The sequence below is a fragment of the Schistocerca nitens genome, chromosome 1, assembly GCF_023898315.1.
Source record: "Schistocerca nitens isolate TAMUIC-IGC-003100 chromosome 1, iqSchNite1.1, whole genome shotgun sequence".
Taxonomy (NCBI): Eukaryota; Metazoa; Arthropoda; class Insecta; order Orthoptera; family Acrididae; genus Schistocerca; species Schistocerca nitens.
The window spans coordinates 1063088152-1063111736 of NC_064614.1; the positions used below are offsets into that span (position 1 = coordinate 1063088152).

The following is a 23585-nucleotide window of genomic DNA, read 5'->3' on the forward strand; positions in this document are numbered from 1 at the left end:
GGCTGATCGCAGGTTTGAAGCATTGTCCTCTCAAATGCAATCACATTGTGCCACCTCACTTGGTAAAAGTGCTTGATACTGTGCTCTGAGAAATAAATATCTTTAACATTTTGATAGGAAAAATCTCTAGCTTGTAGTAAAATGTTCAGTTTTCTTTGCACACTTTAGTGCACTTGCTTTTCTAACTGCTGTATCAACAAGGAAATACTGGGTAATCCCCCCCCCCCCCTGAAACTATCCTCACACTGGATACATGAGCTATTGTGTTACCAACCAATGAACATTTGTCCTTGGTTGGTTTCAGATTACAGGCAAGACAGGCAGGTCCCTGACGAAAAAAAGAATGATACGAAGAAAGATAAGAGTAAACAAAAGTGTTAATAAGATGATGAAAGATAAATGGCACAGAATTATAAATAAAAGAAATACATTTAAACCAATTTATTCAATAAAAATAATAACCAAACTGTTATGATTAATTTCAGAAATAAAAAAGAAATTAACACATTTGATGAGTTTTGAACTTGTGCCCTTTTATATGTCAGGTTAATAAGCTATCTGTTGTGCCATGTTCCAACAGTGCATCATGTAAGTATATTTATGACTGGGGTGACACAGTTGCCGCGATGAACTGTAGTCTTTAAAAATTCAGCCTCCTAATGTCATGCGAAGCTTACCTAATGTAATCCAATCTCTGACATTATGTCACTGTGTATGTGAAGCTGAATTGCATCTTGTGCAGAAGTATAGTATATCATATTACTGCTGTGTATGAAATGTGTGTATTTCATTAGCATTGTTTGTGTGTGTGTGTGTGTGTGTGTGTGTGTGTGTGTGTGATTAAATATGAAATAAAGGTGGCAGACTAATGACTCTGGATCTAGACATATTAACAGAGAATGCAAGCAATCGCAATTCGGGATTTGATGTTGAGTACTCTGCGGGAAACCTGCTCTAAAGCGTGAAGTGTTGCCTATCAAGTAATTTTAATCATACTACACTGTTAAGTTTCCCTACATTCCATAACAAAATTGTAATACATATAAAAATTTCTGTGCACAGTGGGCCAATGTTCGATTACCTTCCGATATTTGTAATAATTTTCTGTGGGCATGGACATCCTATTCCTTGAGTATGTGTTGTATTTTGCTCCAGAGTTTTGATGTTTTCTTTTGCCATTTGTCATCTTTCAATATATTTTCTCTCTATGAGCTTAGCTTTAATGCTCTCCACAAAAAGGTGGTGATTAATCAATTATGAAAGTTGAAGATCTTGACAAACTTTCCACCTTTCTATAGACCTTATTTCTAACTTTCGATTTGAGGACAATTATATTTGTTTATTTCTTTAAATATTGTGCACAAGGTCACTACAGTTCATAATAAACCACTCATCTTTAAGAATTATACTTACCTTCCCATAAGTTTTGGTAGCAGCTTTTCTATGCTTGGAGCACATATATGACCATTGTCTCCAGCTGAGAATACAATAATGGCTTTCAGGAAAACCTTATTCCCTGAGATCTCTAAAGCAGAAAGCAATTTATGAAAGCAAGTCACAAAGCTGGTCAATTCCATACTTCCTTCATGCAGTTCACTTGTTGAAAGTGGAAAATGGTGAGACTGCAGATTCAAGAGAAGATCCCTTAAAGAGCAGAAATCTGGATCAAGTACAATTGTCATATATAAATGCAAACAGAAATTATTTGTAATTAATATTATGGCATGATGAATGTTATTCTTGAAGTTAAAATGTTTAATTTATCAGTTATAGTTTGGACTACAAGTTCTGTACACACATTATGTTCTCTCGTATTCTTAAACAGTTACAATACTATTCAGTTACAATTTTTACTTGCATAATATTTTGATGTGCCTCTTCAATATAGTATGTGTTACATGAGTTAAGAACAACTCAATTTGCTTTGATTTTTGTTGCAAACTTTAATAAACTCTCTCTTCTAGTCCTCAAATTCTGCAGAAACTATTTGGTGAATCGATTTTGGACACAAAAACAGTATTAAAGCAATCAAATAACCCCACAGTCAGCTGATTAAGTGCAAAACACTACTTGGGCTCCTATTACATAATAAACATTTGTACTTCATGAAATGTGTTAGATTTTTCAGTACCAGTAAAGCATATTTGGCATAACGTGCACATAAAACACAATGAAGTTTATACAGAACCTTCAGTGAGGTGAATAGCAGCATCAATGTGTTGTGTTCACTGAACATTCTAAAGCCACAACAACAAAAATGTGGCACTAGCATCAATGATTGTTCAGAGTAGTAAAGAAGCATACTATACACAGGGCATTAGGGGTACAAGTGCAGATATTGTAATCACTGATACCTTAATATGTACCCACTTCAGCGTGTTAGTTGTTTTTTCTCTGCATCAAACAGTCTTCTTGCAAATATGCCACGTAATTTATTACCTGATGTTTTGTGCATGGTTGTTAACTTTACCACTAAGTGACTACGCCTGTCAGTATAGAATAAATGTTTTCCATTCATGTATCCACACTCAGCACCTGACCTGCTACCCAGGGGAAAATAAGCATTAATGGCTTGCTCTTGTCACATGTACTTGGAGATTCATTACTGCACAGTTTTCTGCGGATCCTAGCTTTTAATAATGATTTAAGGCAGGTAGCGGATGTCATAATTTAAAACATGTTTCTGAATAAAATAAAAAAATGAAAAAAAAAAAAAACATGACTACTTCAGTTTTTGTTCATTTCCTTTTCTACTACTAACTTACAGTAGTTAACAAACTTTGTCTTGTGATATCTAAACTACATCAATGCTTCCTGTTGTTTACATCTTGCGCTCTTTAACTTAAATGCTCTCTAAGCTCTCCTTCATGTTATGAAGCTGTATGTTCTGATAGTGAATGTTTTGCTGCTTGCTGTGGAATAGTAATGCTGAGTTGTAGATAGTGAAATACGTAATTTCTGTAACTATTATATTTATAGATGCCACTATTGATTCCAAATTCTTATAGATTATTAACAATGAACTCAATCAAGAAGTAGATGTAAGCATGACTTACTCACTGTTAATACATTGGAACCCTTCCTGGAGTGAGTGGAGCACATTTGATCTTTCAGATAACTCAACAATGTATGCAAACAATCTGAACATTTATACTCTCCACTACTATTCCATCTCTTACTCAATGCATTTCATCATCAATCTCCCCTTGTACAATAGCACACATGACACTCAGGTGACAAAAGTTATGGGATAGCCGTATGCACATATGCACACGGCGCTAGTATTGTGTACGCCTGGTATAAAAGGGCAGGGCATTGTCAGAGCTGTCATTTGCACATAGGTGATTCATGTGAAAAGGTCCCTGATGTGATTATGGCTGCACTACAGGAACGAAAACACTTTGACCACAGAATGGTAGTTGGAGCTAGAAACAAGGGACACAGTATTTCGGAAATTGTTAGGGAATTCAATATTCCACAATCCACAGTGTCAAGAGTGTGCCGAGAACACCCAATTTTCAAGGCATTACCTCTCACCATAGACAACACAGTGAGCAATGGCCTTCACGAAATGACCCAGAGCAACAGTGTTTGTGTAGAGTTGTCAGTTTTAACACACAAGGAACACTGCATGAAATAACTGCAGCAAAAAACCATGTGGGACATGCGACAACCATAGCCATTAGGGCAGTGCAGCAAAATTTGGCATTAAAGGCTATAGCAGCAGACAACTGATGCAACCTTGATGACTGGAGAACCATGTCCTGGTGAGATGAGTCCCAATTTCGGTTGGTAAGAGCTGATGGTAGGCTTCAAGTATGGCACAGACCCCACAAACCCATGAACCCGAATTGTCAACAAGGCACTGCGCAAGCTGGCAGTGGCTCTATAAAGGAGGACGAGATCCTCTGATCCAATTGAACTGATCATTGACTGGAAATGGTTATGCTCGCCTACTTGGAAACCATCTGCAGCCATTCGTGGACTTCATGCTCCCAACAACAATGTAATTTTTATGGATGAGAGTTTACCATGTTACCAGGTCACAATTGTTCACAAATAGTTTGAAGAACATTCTGGACAATTCAAGCGAATGATTTTGCAACCCAGATCACCTGACATGAATCCCATCAAACATTTAGGGACATGACCGAAAGGTCAGTTCACACACAAAATCCTGCACTGGCAACACTTTCACAATTATGCACAGCTATACAGGCAGCATGGCACTCTTTCTATAAGGGGCCTTCGACAACTTGTCAAGTCCATGCCACATCAAGTTGCACTACAGTGGGCAAAAGCAGGTCTGGCACGATATTAGGAGACATCCTGTGACTTTTGTCACCTCAGTGCAATGCTGCTCAGGCCAATTCTTACTTTTGATTAGCTATTCCACACTGCTAGTCTCTTCAAGCTTCTTTTTTATCACTGAGGAGGTTTCCTTTTAACACATTTTTTTAAAAGGAATTTACACTTTTGCAATCAATCTATTATTTTACCATTTTTCTTTTATCCTGCTGCAGAAGGACATGCATTATAATATCCTTCAACAACAGACATTTCAGTTACATCTATGAAAAATAGGAGGGATAAAGATAACAAAGAAACTGAAGAAATTTGTATGAAGAGTGAACTGTTTTGTACATACCATAGACTTTGATCTTCGGCAATGCTGACATTAACCAGTCCCGGGAGCAAGTCCAGAACTCTATTTTTCTCATGCAGAGACAGATTTTCTGAAGTTATTATCTCTCTAAGCCAAATACGTGTTGCAGCGTACTGTGTAAAGCAACCACCTGGCTCCTTAAGCAGCCTCACAGTTTGTACCAGTAGGTCCACAACCTGCCATTTCCTTGTTGGTATGTCATTTGCCCAGTTCTTCAACAACTCCCAAGATGCCAAAACTTTGCATCCCAAACCATCTGCAACACTGTTGACACAATACTGCCAAGTTATTCACTTGATTTCATCAAAATAAAAGATACTTTAAAAAAAGAAACAGAAAGTCCAGGATGGAATAGCATCAATATTATGAAAAGGGTAGATTGCTACTCACCACATAGAGAAGGTGTTGAGTTGCAGAGAGGCACATTTACAAGACTACTGAACACTTAAGCTTTTGGCAAAAAGCAAGCAAGCACAACTCACCTACAAGCTTACATGTTTTTTAATTGTAGCTGTCTGTCACTCAACGTCCAGTCCATGAGGTGAGTAGCAATTTATCCTTCTCATAAATCTGCTGTTAAAAGATGGTTTAATTTGCTTAGCCTGCGGGGAAGTTACTGGACACAAAATGTTTTCGTATCAACTTCACTTGCATAAATTTGAGTGTACGAGATGCGAAATTGTTGTGTAAAGATGACTTTCATCATCTGCAAAAATAAGTTTACAGACAGGAAACTTAATAATAGTACATTAATCAGTGTGGTTCTCATTTCTCATAAATGTGAGTCAAGTATCTTATGACAGTCACCTCAAGTTTCAGTTGTAGTTTTTATACTTAGCATTTTAAGGGACCTGCAAGAAGGTCAAATAAACAAGGTGGAAAAAGGAAGATCTTAAGTTAAGCAAAAGTCTCAAAGTACAATTTATCATACAACAAAATCTGCATCTGTCCGGCATAATACAAGTGGGTATTACCACTCTGAAAAGTAAAACGTGATTTAGTCATCTCATTACACACAATTCTCAAATAATTTGAAGTGATGTATAAGAGACGTGTCAAGTTTTAAAATACAAATATTTTTAGGAGAAATACGAAAGTTTAAATTATTTTATAAACTTTTCTGAGATACAGCAACACATATACTTATTATAGTTTCTGTACTAAAAAATATAAAATTACTTTTCCAAAATGATAAACTGTCCTCAAAACATTCTTCAATACAATACCAGCACTTTTCCATCAGAATGGTAAAGAGTCATCTGCTCCGTGCCTCATGTTAAACATATTGCTGCCTTTCACTCAGTTGTAAAGTTATAAATTGGCATACTGTGGTCTTTCGGCACACAGTTGCAAACCATAGGTTGTAAGTTTAACATTCTCCCTGTGGCATATGCTGCAGTTGGGGTGGGAATGGAAATGTTAAATGATTCAGTTTATTTGCTACGTAATTAACGTGTACCTTCCAATTTATTTTTCTGTAAGGGTTTAGGTCTAAGAACTTTATACAGTTTGCTTCTGTGATATCCTGATCACTGCAAGTTTTTTTTTATTTCACTTCATTCTAATTATTTAGCTTCAAACTGCACTATTTTGATTTCATTTACTTCACTTTCAGTCAATACTGATGGCACCAAGAAACCAATTTTTCTAAAGTATTTTAGCACTTTTTGGAATTCTTTCAAGTGCCTAATTTTCAATCACAACTGATGTATCATCGGCAAATAAGACTGAATGAACATCAACAGTAAGTGGTAGGTTATTTGTGTATAACTGGAACAGATAGGGGTCCAATACTAAACCTTGGGGGATTCTCTGGGAAATTGTTTTCCTAGTTCAAGGAGTAATTGCTTTAGTCTGAAGTCCCAGTTAATTGTTGTTTCCTACCCCCTAAGTAACAGTTGAAACATTATAAAACAGTATCCCTGAATCCATATATATCTGTAATTTGTGAAGAAATTAGGACGGGTTCACTGAACTGAATACTTGTGGCAGATCACAGAATAATCAAGTGACCTTCTTGCCCTTACCTAATGTGGAGCAAATTTTCTGAGTAAATCCATTGACGACGTTTACAGTGCCTTTTCCTTGTTGGAATACAAAATGATTTTTAAAAACTATGTCATTTATAATATGAAATTTTTGAGTGTTTTGCAGTGAACTTTTCAAACACTTTAGAGAAGACCATCAGAAGACAGATATGGTGATAATGCCCTACATCCAACATCAATCACCTTTTGAATAACGGTTTTATATTGGCATATATCAATATGTTTGGTAAACATTCCTGCTCTATGGGCTGATTTATAATACTCAACAGTGGTTTCAAAATGATATCAGAAGATATCCCGATCACAGATGTTTTTTGATGACAGTAATGTCTGCTTGTGTCTGTATATGTGTGGATGGATATATATGTGTGGATGGATATGTGTGTGTGTGTGTGTGTGTGTGTGTGTGTGTGTGTGTGTGTGTGTGTGTGTGTGTGTGTGTGTGCGCCCGAGTGTATACCTGTCCTTTTTTCCCCCTAAGGTACCGTATATACTCGAATCTAAGCCGCACTTTTTTTCCAGTTTTTGTAATCCAAAAAACCGGCTGCGGCTTAGAATCGAGTGCAAAGCAAGCGGAAGTTCTGAAAAATGTTGGTAGGTGCCGCCACAACTAACTTCTGCCATCGAATATATGTAGCGCTACACAGGCATCCTTTGTAGGCACAAAGATAAATACTGGCGCCAAAACCGCTGCGCCAGTAAATCAAATTAAAAAAAAAAAAAAAAAAAAAAAAAAAAAATTGGAAGACAAGCTTTTTTTCTCCGCCCCGAGTTTCGACCACTGCATTTTCATACATTATCCAACGAAGTAAATACAAATTCCGTATTGTTCATCTTCGAATTTCAATGTACTACGAAAATCCGACTGGTTATACTGGGATTTTTGTCAATATGGCCAACTCTACGTTCTGAATTTTTTCCTACCTGTGAGAAGAGATGGTTGCTAATAGGAACCTGATGAAATGTGAATCACATGCAGTATTCTCTTCACCATAAGAATAGTACCAATATAAACATTTTGCCACGTATTCTTTCGTGTTTGCTTCTATCTCATTTAAATCCTGTCTGCCAAATAAACTATGAAACTAGAATGAGACAACAGCAAACGCGGAAGAATATACGTATCGTGACATGTTTATATTCGTATTACTCTTACGCCTAATAGTGACACAGTCAGAAATGAAGCACGGCAACTGACTAGATTTTTAAATCTAAGATGACTAATTTCTGTGCAGAATTTGATGTACTAAAGAAGCGGCCGCAAAGATTTTCAAACGGAGAAAAATTTTCGCCAAACTCTCGTTCAGAACATGTTCTATCATACGCAATCTATTATTTGGTTCTTGTTGATCATTATCAAAGAAAGCAGCAGTGTAAGTAACAACAAATAGCAGTCTCTTGCCATTGTTTCGCTAATGAGACGATTCCTCTCTTTTTTTAATTGTAGGCGGCGGTACACGCACAAAAGCAAGCCATGCCGCGAGCAGCGACAGGCTGTAAACACGCACTATCAGAATGCGACAAACAATGTATGACACAGTATAGTAATGCATTTTCAGCTTAGAGTGACTGACATAAACACCTATAACATAACGGCACTTATCAGATCAAAGCAAAATAAGCAATCGATTCAAACCAGACGAAGCACGTGAAAAAGGAAGGGTATTCGTATAAATACAGACGGAGCGCCTGACGCATAGCAATGGCTACCTGGTAAAGCTTAACGGCTAAGCTTTCGACTCGAACCAAACTACTGTAGCTGTATCGTCATTCATTCGACCTAAATTGTGTCTCATATTACAATGGACCAACTTTGTTTCGATTTGGAGGTGCGGCCTAAAACTTTTCTCTCCCCTTGAATTTCGAGTCTCAAATTTCAGGTGCGGCTTGGATTTGGGAATTTTTTTTTTTTTTCCTATATTTCGAGTCTCATTTTTCAGGTGCGGCTGAGACTCGAGTGCGGCTTAGATTCGAGTAAATACGGTAAGTCCTTCCGCTCCCGGGATTGGAATGACTCCTTACCCTCTCCCTTAAGACCCACATCCTTTCGTCTTTCCCTCTCCTTCCCTCTTTCCTGACGAAGCAACCATTGGTTGTGAAAGCTTGAAATTTTGTGTGTGTGTTTTTTTATTGCGTGTATCTACCAGCACTTTCCCGTATGGTAAGTCATGGAATCTTTGTTTTTAATATATTTTTCCCATGTGGAATGTTTGTAGTATAGCAGGTAGAGCGCAATGATATGTCTGATCTTATGTTTTTCAGTAAACTATTCTTAAAGAATCACTGGCAGAAAGCAAAATAATTATTAATACACTTATGTATGTTACATGTATCAAATCAACTGTGCATCAAAATTGACTTAAAAATTGAGAAAGCATTCTTGACTAGAGCACAGCAATCGGTATAAAATGTTAAAAATCAATAAAAACAGTCTTGGTTGCGTTTTCAGATTTTTTACTTGTTGGCAATCTGTTTTGGCTCTTTCCTCGGACCATTTTCAAGCTTACACTTCCATTATGGCTGCTGGTTGTGGTAGATGGAGCAAGATCTGTAGAAGTACAGTTGTCACAGCTCAGTGACAACCATACTTCTACAGATCTCACTCCATCTGCCGCCACCAGCAGCCAAAATAGCAGTTTAACCCTAAAGATGGTCTGAGGAAAGGGACGAAACCAGTTGCTGACAAATATAAAATCTGAAAACGAGATTGAGACTATTTTTATTAAAACTGACTTAATTTGCAGGCTGACAGATCATCTTATTTTGCATACCATTTAGCATCATACCTCAATTCTAGCTTGGCATCTTTATGTGCAGCACGTTGTAACAGCTGCTCAAGAAATCTTAGTGGCCAGCCACTTCTCTCTGGCTGCAAACTATCCCCGATAAGCAGCTCTACAACACAGAAAACTCCAGAACGTTTTCTTAGTAATCCATCCAACACTGGCTCACGTAGCTGTGCAAGGAAGTGCTCACCATGACGTACCATGGCTGCCTTTTCTGTGACATACACTTTCGGTCCATAAAGCAGAAGATTGATCAGTTCATCAATCTGCAATGCAGTCATGTGGTTGAGAATTGTGTTAACCCATTGACTACATATTACATAACCTTTTATAATTATTTGAATCTACAAAAATAATTGCTTTTAGAAATTAATATACTTTGTGATCTTTGAAGCTATCTAAACACAACTGATAATAGTTTGGGAGCTTGTTTTGGAGTCCAGACAGCAAGTGACTGAGATCTCCAGTAAACGCACATCACGAAGAAAGCTATTGAAATAGGCATGAAAAATGTTAATATCAACTGAGTTTCAGAGTAAAAAATTTGGATATTCCCATACAGTGTACGTTTATTTATTTTTTACAACAATTAGCTTAAATTCTATTACATCATTATCACTACTGACCTCTGCCAAATTTGTATTAAAACAGAATTTAAAATATATCAATGAATAGTCAAGCAAAACACCTTTTGGAAGCAAAATTCCTTCGCTAATGTTCAAGAAGAGTAACAAACGCTGAAAGAATTTGAAGAGAAACATCTTACACAATGTAGAAATGGAATGTACGCCACAGAGTCCAATTAACTCAAAGGTAATAAGGAAAGGTACTACTTTTACTCCTTAAATCACTTATATTTCCTCAAGCACTTGCCAGTATCAAATTTATGATTATATCAGTGGTTTAGAAATAAAAATTCATCGTCAGGAAACAAACTTCAAGACTAAAGTGCAGGAAGTGTGCTAGTCACCAATAAGTAAAAGAGGAAAATCCGGAATGTAATTCGCAAACCAACTGGTTAATACAGGTTGTAGAATATTTAGTTTCATTTATATATTTTACTGACAACAGGGTGTAACCTTGCAGAATGATTTTAAGCTAACATAATAATACTAAATAAAGTTATTAATTAATACATTTAACAGCTTTACAACATGAATGTATTAAAATAAATAAATGTTTCAGAGAACTGGAAATATATTAAAGAATCCAAAATCTTTCAGGATTTATTTGGCATTCAAAACAAATCAAAGAATGCTTATGACTAGTTAAGGAGCTGTTACATGTAATTGATTGTAATGAAAGGACTGCATGAGCATTTTACCACAGAGTACTTTATTATATTTTAAGTGGAGTTGATGAATAATATTCTTTAAAAAAACACAAATTAATACTTTGTTTAGCAGTAGGCACAAATAAGTCTAAATACATTGATCACATCCTGTAAGAAAAATGAAGTGTCTCCTTTTCTGCCAGAGCTTTCGATAACTTATTTAAAACAAATAAAAATTTATTTTTTAAATTGGCACTTGCTAATGCTATTGCTAATTTAACACAACAATTTCTGTTCTCACAATATTCCCTCTAATAACTTACTTCTCCATCTGCAAGAAAAGCCAGTTCAATCAACAATTTTGCATATGCTTTTCCACTTGGTTGTAGATTTATAGCAACCTTAGGGACACTTTCATTAGCCACAATGCTAGAAAGAAGTTTCTCAAAAATTTCTTTGCTAAATGATTGTTGTGATGAATGTCTCTGGAAAAAAAAGGAAAGTATGCATATGAATCATCAGTACCCACAAACACAACAGATAGTTCATTAATTAAAATTTCAGGGCAGAATTGCCATGGTCCACATATAAAATTTCTTCTCCTTCCTGACGTTTCGTTGCCTACTGCAGGCAACATCTTCCGAGGTGATATGGTGACTGGCTGTTAGGCACTGGAGATTCCGCTTATACAGGGTGTTACAAAAAGGTATGGCCAAACTTTCAGGAAACATTCCTCACACACAAAGAAAGAAAATATGTTATGTGGACATATGTCCAGAAACGCTTACTTTCCATGTTAGAGCTCATTTTATTACTTCTCTTCAAATCACATTAATCATGGAATGGTAACACACAGCAACAGAACGTACCAGCATGACTTCAAACACTTTGTTACAGGAAATGTTCAAAATGTCCTCCGTTAGCGAGGGTACATGCATCCACCCTCCGTCGCATGGAATCCCTGATGCGCTGATGCAGCCCTGGAGAATGGCGTATTGTATCACAGCCGTCCACAATACGAGCACGAAGAGTCTCTACATTTGGTACCGGGGTCGCGTAGACAAGAGCTTTCAAATGCCCCCATAAATGAAGGTGAAGAGGGTTGAGGTCAGGAGAGTGTGGAGGCCATGGAATTGGTCCGCCTCTACCAATCCATCGGTCACCGAATCTGTTGCTGAGAAGCGTACGAACACTTCGACTGAAATGTGCAGGAGCTCCATCGTGCATGAACCACATGTTGTGTCGTACTTGTAAAGGCACATGTTTTAGCAGCACCGGTAGAGTATCCCGTATGAAATCATGATAACGTGCTCCATTGAGCATAGGTGGAAGAACATGGGGCCCAATCAAGACATCACCGACAATGCCTGTCCAAATGTTTACAGAAAATCTGTGTTGATGATGTTATTGCACAATTGCGTGCGGATTCTCGTCAGCCCACACATGTTGATTGTGAAAATTTACAATTTGATCACGTTGGAATGAAGCCTCATCCGCAAAGAGAACATTTGCCCTGAAATGAGGATTGACACATTGTTGGATGAACCATTCGCAGAAGTGTACCCGTGGAGGCCAATCAACTGCTGATAGTGCCTGCACACGCTGTACATGGTACGGAAACAACTGGTTCTCCCGTAGCACTCTCCATACAGTGACGTGGTCAACATTACCTTGTACAGCAGTAACTTCTCTGACGCTGACATTAGGGTTATCGTCAACTGCACGAAGAATTGCCTCATCCATTGTAGGTGTCCTCGTCATTCTAGGTCTTCCCCAGTCGCGAGTCATAGGCTGGAATGTTCCGTGCTCCCTAAGATGCCGATCAATTGCTTTGAACGTCTTCCTGTCGGGACACTTTTGTTCTGGAAATCTGTCTCGATACAAACATACCACGCCACGGCTATTGCCCCGTGCTAATCTATACATCAAACAGGCATCTGCCAACTCCGCATTTGTAAACATTGCACTGACTGCAAAACCACATTCGTGATGAACACTAACCTGTCGATGCTACGTACTGATGTGGTTGATGCTAGTACTGTAGAGCAATGAGTCGAATGTCAACACAAGCACCGAAGTCTACATTACCTTCCTTCAATTGGGCCAACTGGTGGTGAATCGAGAAGTACAGTACAAACTGACGAAACTAAAATGAGCTCTAACATAGAAATTAACATCTTTTCTTTATTTGTGTGTGAGGAATGTTTCCTGAAAGTTCGGCCGTACCTTTTTGTAAAACCCTGTATAGAGCGCTTAGATGGCGCCACCACACACAGTCTTTGAAAACATGTTCCGCTACAGCTGATTTGTCAATTTGTTCCAATCTACAGTTCCTTTTGTGTTCCGCTAGGTGGGTATTAACACTCCTTTTAGTTGTTCCAATATAAACCATGCCACAGCTACACGGAATTTTATACACACCTGGGGTGGCTAATGGGTGTCGGGCATCTTTCACCGATCTTAAACTTTCACTAATTTTCTTGGTAGGTCGAAAGATTTTCTCCACTTGAAACTTGGCCAAAACTTTCCCAATACGGTCCATGATGTTATGTATAAATGGAAGAAAAACTTTTCCAGCCGACGGTTGTTGTTGTCGTGTATTTTCGGACATTTTTCTTCTAGAGTCGAGTGCTTGATCTATCTTGTTGTCAGTGTACCCATTTCTCTAGAAGGCCATTCGCAAATGGCTTAACAATGTAGCAAAAAAGTGAGTGAACAAAGTTGCTATGTTGTCGTGACACTGGGACAGTTACGAAGTTTTTGAAGGCGAGAAGAATGTTCCATTCAGCGCAAGCGAACCAAATTTATTTACGCATGGAATTGGCGATGCTGTGGGAGCGGATCCACCAAACCGGTCGAGGACTTGCAGTAACTAGTAGTCAACTGTTAAATCTTCCTTTATGTATTAGCAATACTATGCGGTTGGGTGATTGGAATAAGGTGGATAGATTAATATTTTGATCTATGGAACATAGGGCACAAGTGTCTTCTAATAGACAGAAGAAGTAGTTTGAGCATTTACAAAAACAGGAAACATTGATTACAGACAATTTCCATACAGTTATAAACTTGTCCGGGAAAGAACTATCCAAGGAGAAAGCCTCTGTTGTCTCGAAAGGAGGAAATTTTGCTATCACTCCATCACAGAGTCCCATGGAAGATATTGTTGCCAATACAGAAGCAGAGATTTGTCTGCTATCACCGCATTCTGCCAATGAATTCAGGATGGAAACAGCCAGGATATTACATATAGCCAAGCCACCCAGCAGTAATTTATCCCTAGGAGAAAGGAAAGCGTTACGGGAGATTAATGCGGACAGGAATATTATTGTAGTCACTGCTGATAAGGGTAATGCTACTGTTGTGCTGAAGAGTCAGGATTATCAGAAGAAGATCCTACCACCTATAAAAAAGTGAAAAAGGACCCTACAGCAAAAGTGTTAAGTGCTACCCAGCGATTAATAAAAAGCTCTTCCATTCCTACAGAAGATAAAAAATACCTTTGCAAAACGGAAGCTTACCCTTCTAGACTGTATGGGTTACCTAAGATACACAAGCCCCGTGTCCCATTGAGACCGATAGTAAGTGCCATTGGGGCTCCTACTCAAGAGCTGGCTAGATATCTTGCTTCTTTGTTGCAATTGTATATAGGTAAAACTGACATTTGTATTAAAAATTCCGAGCATTTTATCGAAAAATTGAGGGAGATCACAGTTAGTCCAAGTGACATCCTTGTCAGTTTCTATGTAGTATCCCTCTTCCCCATGGTCCCTGTTGACGAAGCTCTTTCTTACATAGCTGGTATGTTTCCTACTGATATAATAGCTTTGTTTCGACATTGTCTATCCTAGACTTATTTTCGATATAACAATGAGTTTTATGAACAAATTGATGGGGCAGCCATAGATAGTCCTCTGAGCCCAGCTATTGCCAATCTATTTATGGCGTTTTTCGAACAACAAGTGCTACAGTCGGCCAAAAAAAGCCTTTTGAAATGGTATCGATATGTGGATGACACCTTTGTGATATGGAATCATGCTGAAGAGGAACTAAGTGATTTTTTGGTGCACATAAACAGTTTCAATCCAAAGATACAATTCACCACGGAGAAAGAGAGTAATGGACAACTAAATTTTTTGGACGTATTGGTTACTAAACGGGCAGATGGGACTATAGGGCACAAGGTATATAGGAAAGACACACACACACACACACACACACACACACACACACACACACACACACACACACCGATCGTTACTTACATAAGGTTTTGAATCATCATCCTAGGGGCAGAAGAGAGGAGTCATAAAAACTTTAGTGGACAGGGCTAATAATATCTTTGAGCCAATTTATTTGCAAAATGAATTAAGCCATTTGCGAATGGCCTTCAAGAAAAATGGGTACACTGACAGCGAGATAGATCAAGCACTCCACCCTAGAAGAAAAGTGTCCGAAAATACACGACAACAACAACCGTCGGCTGGAAAAGTTTTTCTTCCATTTATTCATAACATCATGGGAAAGTTTTGGCCAAGTTTCAAGTGGAGACAATCTTTCAACCTACCAAGAAAATTAGTGAAAGTTTAAGATCGGTGAAAGACGCCCGACACCCATTAGCCACCCCAGGTGTGTATAAAATTCTGTGTAGCTGTGGCATGGTTTATATTGGAACAACTAAAAGGAGTGTTAATACCCGCCTAGCGGAACACAAAAGGAACTGTAGATTGGAAGAAATTGACAAATCAGCTGTAGCAGAACACGTTTTCAAAGACGGTGATCACGAAATAAAATTTAGTGAGACAAACATGATAGCTAGGACCTCACATTATTATACCCGCATGTATAGAGAAGCTATAGAGATCTACAAGCACAAAAATAATTTTAATAATAAAGAAGAAGGATTAAAACTAGGCAACACAGTGACGATCGATTACCTGTATATACGAAGACAGTAACTTGTTCTCGAAAGAACAGTCACTGTTGATGACCGTGCAGCTTTTCCCTGGAATAAATGATGACTAACTGAAAACCTCAGCTGCCGACAGGTGTTGTTGATATACCTCGATGTGGACAGCTGAAAATGTGTGCCCCAACCGGGACTCGAACCCGGGATCTCCAGCTTATATGGCAGACGCTCTATCCATCTGAGCCACCGAGGACACAGATGAATAGCGCAACTGCAGAGACTTATCCCTTGCACACTTCCCGTGAGACTCACATTCCCAACTGTCCACAATTCTACATATGTATTGTACCTTATACCTGTAATCGAGAGAGATGGCACTAGCCAGAGATAGTTTTAAAGTTGAAAGCACGTGATGAGTGGTGGCGCCATCTAAGTGCTCTATATAGGCGGGACCTCCAGTGCCTAGCAGCCAGTCACCAACTCACCTCGGAAGATGTTGCCCTCAGTAGGCAACGAAACATCAGAAAGGAGAAGTAGTTTTATATATGGACCACGGCAATTCAGCCCGTAAGTTTCAATTAATGAAGATCCCGGCAGTGAAAGCTTACATGTTATGACAACAGATAGTTATTAATTAATACATTTAACAGCAGTTATCACGTATTCCCTCAGCTGAACTAGTTTACAACATGAACGTATTAAAACAAGTAAATCAAAAGTTATTACTAGAAGGAATGCTTTGTAACTGAGTTTTGTGTTTCAATAGTGTGCATCATGACACCTCGAGCAAAAGGTAAAGTTTTTGCAAGACAGAAGGTTCACAGCAGCATCTTATATGTACAAAGAGAAGTGATTACTGTCAGTTCCATCATACAAATTTTATTTTTCTTATTTGCAGATGATACAATACTAGCCTTTTTACTGAAGGGAGGGAACAATGACATTGGTATTAATGAATTTAAAAATGCTATTCAACAAGTGTCAACTTTATGGCAAAATCAATATTGTTTTAATACACATAAATTAAACATTTACAAATTAAGACTGATATGTTACTTTTGATGTATGAGATCATCTTAAGAGAGCAAACAGTATGCTGAATGAAGAAGGATAAGAAGAACATTTTATATTAGTTACATATTTTGTAAATATTTGATAGAAGGTGTAAATAATAATTGGTATCACTGACAAAGTAACATAAATAAAAATTGTTGACACTGTGCGTGTCAACTCCAAGGCAATAAATTTAAACCTCCTAGTTATTAATCAAGAACAATTCAAAATAAACACTTTTATTTCTTCTTCTTAATGCTTTGCAGAACCTCAGATAGTAAATGCTCAACAGTTAACCAAAGTAATTTCAGTTGCAGAATGTTTGAGAATCACGAACGTACCATCATTTGAACATTGGACAGTCTCTGGTATGGATGACATAGTACTAAGCATCCCTGATGTAGAGAAACAGCGGAAAGATTTGAAAGCATATAAATCACAATGTTCGGATGGGATCTCAATTCAGTTTTACAAAGAGTACTCAACAGCATTAGCCCCTTATCTAGCCTGCATGAATCTCTCGGTCAGCACAAAGTTCCACGTGACTGGAAAAAAGCACAAGTGACTCTAGTATATACGAAGGTCAGAAGAATGGACCCGCAAAATTACAGACCAATATCCCTAATTTTAGTTTGCTGCAGAATCCTTGAACATATTCTCAAGTTCGAATATAATGAACTTTCTTGTGATTGAGAAGCTCATATCCATGAATCAGCAACTTGCCCATTTCTTATATGATATACTGCGAACTACGGGTGAAGGCCAACAGGCAGATACCATATTTCTAGGCTTTCGGAAGGTGTTTCACATGGTATCCCATTGCAGACTTAACGAAGATACAAGCATATGGAATAAGTTCACAAATATGTGAGTGGTTCGAAGACTTCTTACCTAATAGAACCCAGTATGTTGTCCTCGACAGCAAGTGTTCATCAGAAGCAAGTGTATTGTTGTAAGTGTTATAGGGAAGTATGATAGGACTGCTGTTGTTCTCAATACACATAAATGATTTGTTGGACAGGGTGGGCAGTAATTTGTGTTTGTTTGCTGATGATGCTGTGGTGTATGGTATGCTGAGTGACTACAGGAAGATACGGGATGACTTAGACAAAATTTCTAGTTTGTATGATGAATGGCAACATTGTCAGGAACAACTGACTGTCTTCACTGCTGCTATGTTGGCCCCTTATACAGGCCATAGATGGCTTTTGATTGATCAGCATGTGATTGGTCGGCAATTATGTACTGCTGTCGCAGACATTGTCAATGACTGCGCTGGTGGCACCACTGCTTCCATGGGAACGTTAACACTGCAAGGAATGTCTCTGCTGCTTCTCTGCATCGAGTGCTCTTTTTCATGCATCGCTCAGATAATTTCTGCTACCACCGTTAAAGTTCTTCTCTCTCATTCTTATTTCAAGAGCCTCCTTAATAACAGAATCCCAGTGTGTGGAGGCATTGGACAAAATTTTTGTTTCATCAAGTAGTATTTTATGTATGTTAGTGAGGCTGTGCTCCACAACTGCCTATTTCACTAGTTCCCAATTTTTAATATGCCTGTGGTGTTCTGCACAGCGATCGGAAATGGTACAGATGGTCGGACCTATATAATTACTTCCACTCTCTCAGGGTTTAAGACATTTGTACGTACTGTCCTCCAATTATAATGTCATTTTGCTATGATATTTGGTGGCATTAAGAATGACAGTGGCTTTCCTTTGCCCTCTTACACCACATACTATACCCATTGTGGATCTTATCAGTGGAGTAGAACAGGCGGAGTGACATCTCGCACAGAAATCGCCGACAAAGTGAGACTTATTACCAGTCGCTTTTTGGCCTCAGCTAAGCCTCCAAAATCTAATATCAGCAGAGAGGAGAGAGAGGGGCTCCATTTACTTTGGATAGATGAAGATCTTGTATTACCTGCTGACAAAGGAAATGCCACCGTCGTTCTTGATACCATCGAATATCATAGCAAAATGACATCACTATTGGAGGACAGTATGAACAAATGTCTTAAATGAGACCCAGCTTTGATGTACAGCAGGAAAACTATGAAGCTACTGAAGAACTCCGGTCTACCACATGATGTTACGTAAAATCTCAGAGTCTGAGCTCCTAGACCTTCCAGGTTGTACAGACTACCGAAGATCCACCAGGATAATGTTCCTTTAAGACCTATTGTCAGTGCAATTGTTTCTTCTACCTACAAGTTGGCCAAATACCTAACAAAGTTGATGACACCAATAGTTGGCTGTTGTGAACATCACATCAAAAACTCCCAGGTGTTCACTGAGAAACTCATATATATTAGAGTTGGTCCAAATGACATTTTAGTCAGGCTGGATTTGGTATCGATGTTCACAAAAGTTCCTGTGGAGGACACTTTGAAAATGCTGGTGGGCTTTTTTCCTCCTGAAACTATAAAGCTGTTCCGGCATGCGATGACGACCACCTGCTTCTTGTATGGTAGTAAATTTTATGAAATGATGGATGGTATGGTGATGGAGTCTCCGTTGTCTCCTTCATTGGCTAACTTTCTTATGGAGAATTAAATTCGGCACCCCTCCATCCATCCTTATTTTATTATTATGTTGACAATACATTTATGGTCTGGCCACACAGCACAGAAGAACTTGAATAATTCATGGAACAGATGAACAGCAGACATACGGACATCTGGTTCAATGTCAAGATGGAGAAAGAAGGAAGGTTGCCATTCTTACATGTTTCAGTACAATGAAAGGTGGACAGGCATCTCGGCTGCTCTGTGTACCACAAGCTGATTTATATTTTAATGCACAGTGTTTCCCTCATCCTGTTCAGAAGAGAGCTGTTTTGAACACGTTGGTATGTAGAGCAAAACCTGTTTCTGACGAGGACCACTTGAAGTCTGAAATTAACCATCTGAAGTACTTGTTCCAAAAGAATGGTTATGGTGCACTAGATATAAAGGCAGCATTGTACAAGAAAAGGAAACGTGAAAATGATGCAGACTCACAGGATGAACCACCATTTGTGGATCGTCCTTTTGGTGGAGCTATATCAAATAAAATAGGAAGAGCCTGGGTAGACGGAGTATAAGAACAATTTTTCGTCATTCTAAGAAAATTAAGATGATGCGCCCTGTTACATACAGTCTTGGCCTCAGGGTTGCTGGAATTTATAATATCCCCTTTGAGTGTGGAAGCAATTATATAGGTCAGACCATTCGTACCATTTCTGACCGCTGTGCAGAATACCAATGGTACATGAAAGAAAATGGAACTAGTGAAATGGGCAACTGCGCAGCACAGCCTCACTAACAAACATAAAATACTATTTGATGAAACAAAAATTTTGTCCAATAACTCCACGTACTGGGATTCTGTTATTCAGGAGGCTGTTGAAATAAGAATGAGCGAGAAGAACTTTAACAGTGGTAACAGAAATTATCTGAGTGATGCAAGAAAATGAACACTCACTGCAGAGAAGCAGGAAAGACATTCCTTGCAGTGTTAACGTTCCCACGGAAGCAGTGGCGCCACCAGTGCAGTCATTGACACCATCTGTGGCAACAGTACATAATCGCCAACCAATCAGAAGCCGTCCACAGGCTATATAAGGTCCCCACAGCAGCAATGAAGACTGTCTGTTACTCCTGAGGATGAAGATGGAGGCTATCATTGAAAGCTTGAGATTTTATCCTGAATTGACACATCAAGAAAACTGAGAATGTTTTACATATCATTGCTACTGCAAAAGACTTTGTTCTCACAGTCTGATTTTACTATTTGCAAATCACTTGGCAATGACAGACTTCACCTCAAAAAACTATCCCAACTTCTCCTAAACTACCTGAACAGTGGTATTTCCCTTCCTGTCCCTCTGCAGCTTCCTAAACAGCCACAACATCAACCACCACTCCACTCCTACAAACTGAGCTTGGCCAATCTTCTTAACATCCCACAGCCTTCACCACTGCCTCCCAGACCACGAATAATCCATAATCCCAAGAACCAGTCATAACAGTAGTGTCCTTGAGCTCTCATATAAAGCACTCTCCCCTCCTTAATTATCTGAGGGCTTCACTTTCAGCCCTAAACCTGCATTTGATCATGGTGTTTTGGTGAAGGACCTCCTTTCCTTCATACGTAATATCCATTGGAAATATCACTTTGCAACCAAACTCCAAAACCTTTCCAACAGCAAACCATTGAACCCTGCCTTGAACAGTTCAGACAATGATCCCAACTTGATCCACCACCACTACCTAAAAATCATCCCTTACAAGCCTTCCAAGAATTCCTCACATCCAGCACTGCCTCACAACCCTTCCTCAGATCCCTAGAACATGACCCTAACCTGTCCTCTGCAGAACTCTACGTTCCCTAAAAGCTGATGACTAATGTCATTAGCCTCCCAGCAGACAAAGGATCTACCACTGTAGTACTTGACCGAAAGGAGTATTTTAGTGAAGGTCTACACCAGCTATCTGACACCTCTACATACAGCATCTTCCATCAAGATCCCATTCCTGTGATTCAAATTGACCTGCAGTCCCTCGTTAAAACCTCAGGCCCCTCACAAGAAATAACACCCCAATCCACACAACTTCTCACAGCACCCAAACCATGCACCCCCACCTTTTACCTTCTTCTTAAGATCCACAAATCCTATCATCCTGGCCAACCTATAGTTGCTGGCTTCAAAGCACTGATCAAACATATATCTGCATTAGTTGATCAACACCTCCAACCTATGGTACAAAAACTTCCCTCCTACATCAATGATACCAACCATTTCCTAGATCGTCTGAAATTTCCAACACACACCTTGCTTGTCACCACTGATGGCACCACATTCCCCTCGTACATGGTCTCTCTGCTGCTGAACATTTCCTCAGTCAGCACCCACCTGATTCCAAACCTATAACATCCTTCCTACTCACCTTAGTCAACTTTATACTTACCGACAGCTACTTCACCTTTGAAGGGCAGACATACAAACAGATCAGAGGTGTGGCAATGGGAACCAGGATTACTCCTTCCTATGCTAACCTTTACATGGGTCGCTTCGAGAATGCTTTCTTGGGAACCATAAGTCTTCAGCCCCTGGGATTTGTGTTTGATACATTGATAACATCTTTAACAAATGGACTCATGTTGAGGCTGAGCTGCTAAAATTCATGGAATCTCTGAATACCTTCTCCCAATTAAATTTCACATGGTCCTATTCCGAAAACCCATGTCACTTTCCTTGATGTTGATCTCATCCTCACCGAAGGCCAGCTACACACCTCCGTCCACATTAAACCTACCAACAAACAACAGTACTTACATTTTGACAGTTGCCATCCTTTCCATGTCAAATGTTCCCTTCCATACAGCCTTGGCATCTGAGGCAGACATATTTGTTCAGATGCAGGCTCTTTACACTAACACACCAACATTCTCACCTCAGCATTCACTGCATGTAATTACCACAACAGCCTACTTAAAAAGCAGATTTCCCAGGCCATCACATCCAATCCTGGTACTGCTGATCCCTCCACAAAACAGGTGACTCTGTATTATCCTGGTCTGTAATGTGTTAATCAGCTACTTCGACAGGGCCATGACTTCCTAAAATCAAGCCCTGAAACGAGATCCATTTTGTCTGAAATTTTGCCCACTACACCTAGAATAGCTCTCCGTCGCCCTCCCAATCTCTGCAATATTCTTGTCAGACCTTAAGCTCCTTCTGCACCCATCTCCCTACCCTATGGCTCCTATACCTGTGACCATCCCCGCTGCAAGACTTGCCCTATGCATCCTCCTACCACCACCTATAATAGCCCTATAAGTGGCAAAACATATACTATCAAAGTGAGAGCCACCTGCGAAACAACACGTCATATACCAGCTATTATGTAAACACTGTTCAGCCTTCTACATGGGCGTGACTACCACCAAATTATCAATTAGGATGAATGGGCATAGGCAGAGGGCATATACTGGCAACTCACAATATCCTGTTGCAGAGTATGCTCTGCAACATGAAGTCGGCACCTGTTTCACCACAAGCACCATCTGGATTATTCCGCCAGCCACCAGTTTCTCAGAACTCTGCAGATGGGAACCAGCACTACAACATGTCCTTGGTTCTCACCACCCAACTGGCCTTAATTTATGTTAATTTCTTCTGTCTCAGCTTTTCTTCATTGTAACTAATTTTTGCTTCACTTCGTTTTAGTTTTCTACATCTTTCATTGTCTTTCCCGTCTATTTTTCCACCACCCCCTCCCAACTCTGTTACGAGCAATGCACTTAGCTCCTCACTCTTATTAACTCGTGCAAGATGTTTTAGAAGTAATCTCTGTCTTGCATATTACCCTGCCTTCCACCTTTAAACTCTCAGGTTTTCAAATCTCATCCGAGGCAGTCCCCAACAATCAGGCTTTCCTTCTCATCCAGTATGTTAAGTCTCCCCTGACCGGTGGTTCTGGGTGACTTTCCCAAAATATATCCCTTTTCTTAGACCTCTCCAGTCCTTTCCCTTCACCCTTCTTCCTTCCCCTTCAAGCCTTCTGCCTGAAGGAGGAGCCACTGGCTCCGAAAGCGTGCCAATCACAACAATCTTTTATGTGTGTGTTCTGCCACTGCTTGGTGAGTAGATTTTTTTATCAATCCGATTAAATAATATTCTATGTCTTGTATCACAAGTAAAATCATTACATGTCGCTGATGGAAATTGTTTATTTTTCTAGTTAGCATCCTTAAGCTAATTAAAACTGTAACATAATCTGAAATGTTTAAATTGTTTAGCATTTCAATAAAAAGTAAGCCTTCAACAGCATTCAGCAGCATCATGGAGTGCATGAAAAACT

The 23585-nt window shown here is 39.1% G+C and overlaps 1 protein-coding gene and 1 non-coding gene across 2 annotated transcripts in view; both read right to left on the reverse strand.

The window, feature by feature from the left end:
• Positions 1-23585, reverse strand: part of LOC126226731 (DNA-dependent protein kinase catalytic subunit-like) — a 563510-nt gene that overhangs the window by 280712 nt on the left and 259213 nt on the right. The window contains exons 23-26 of the mRNA XM_049942233.1: positions 11097-11258; positions 9501-9766; positions 4649-4930; positions 1414-1644 (exon numbers count right to left, since the gene is read on the reverse strand). Coding sequence (XP_049798190.1) covers positions 1414-1644; positions 4649-4930; positions 9501-9766; positions 11097-11258 — 941 coding nt within the window. The remainder of the gene's footprint in view (positions 1-1413; positions 1645-4648; positions 4931-9500; positions 9767-11096; positions 11259-23585) is intronic.
• On the reverse strand, positions 15862-15935 carry Trnai-uau (transfer RNA isoleucine (anticodon UAU)). Its single transcript has one exon. It is a non-coding gene; the product is annotated as a tRNA-Ile (tRNA).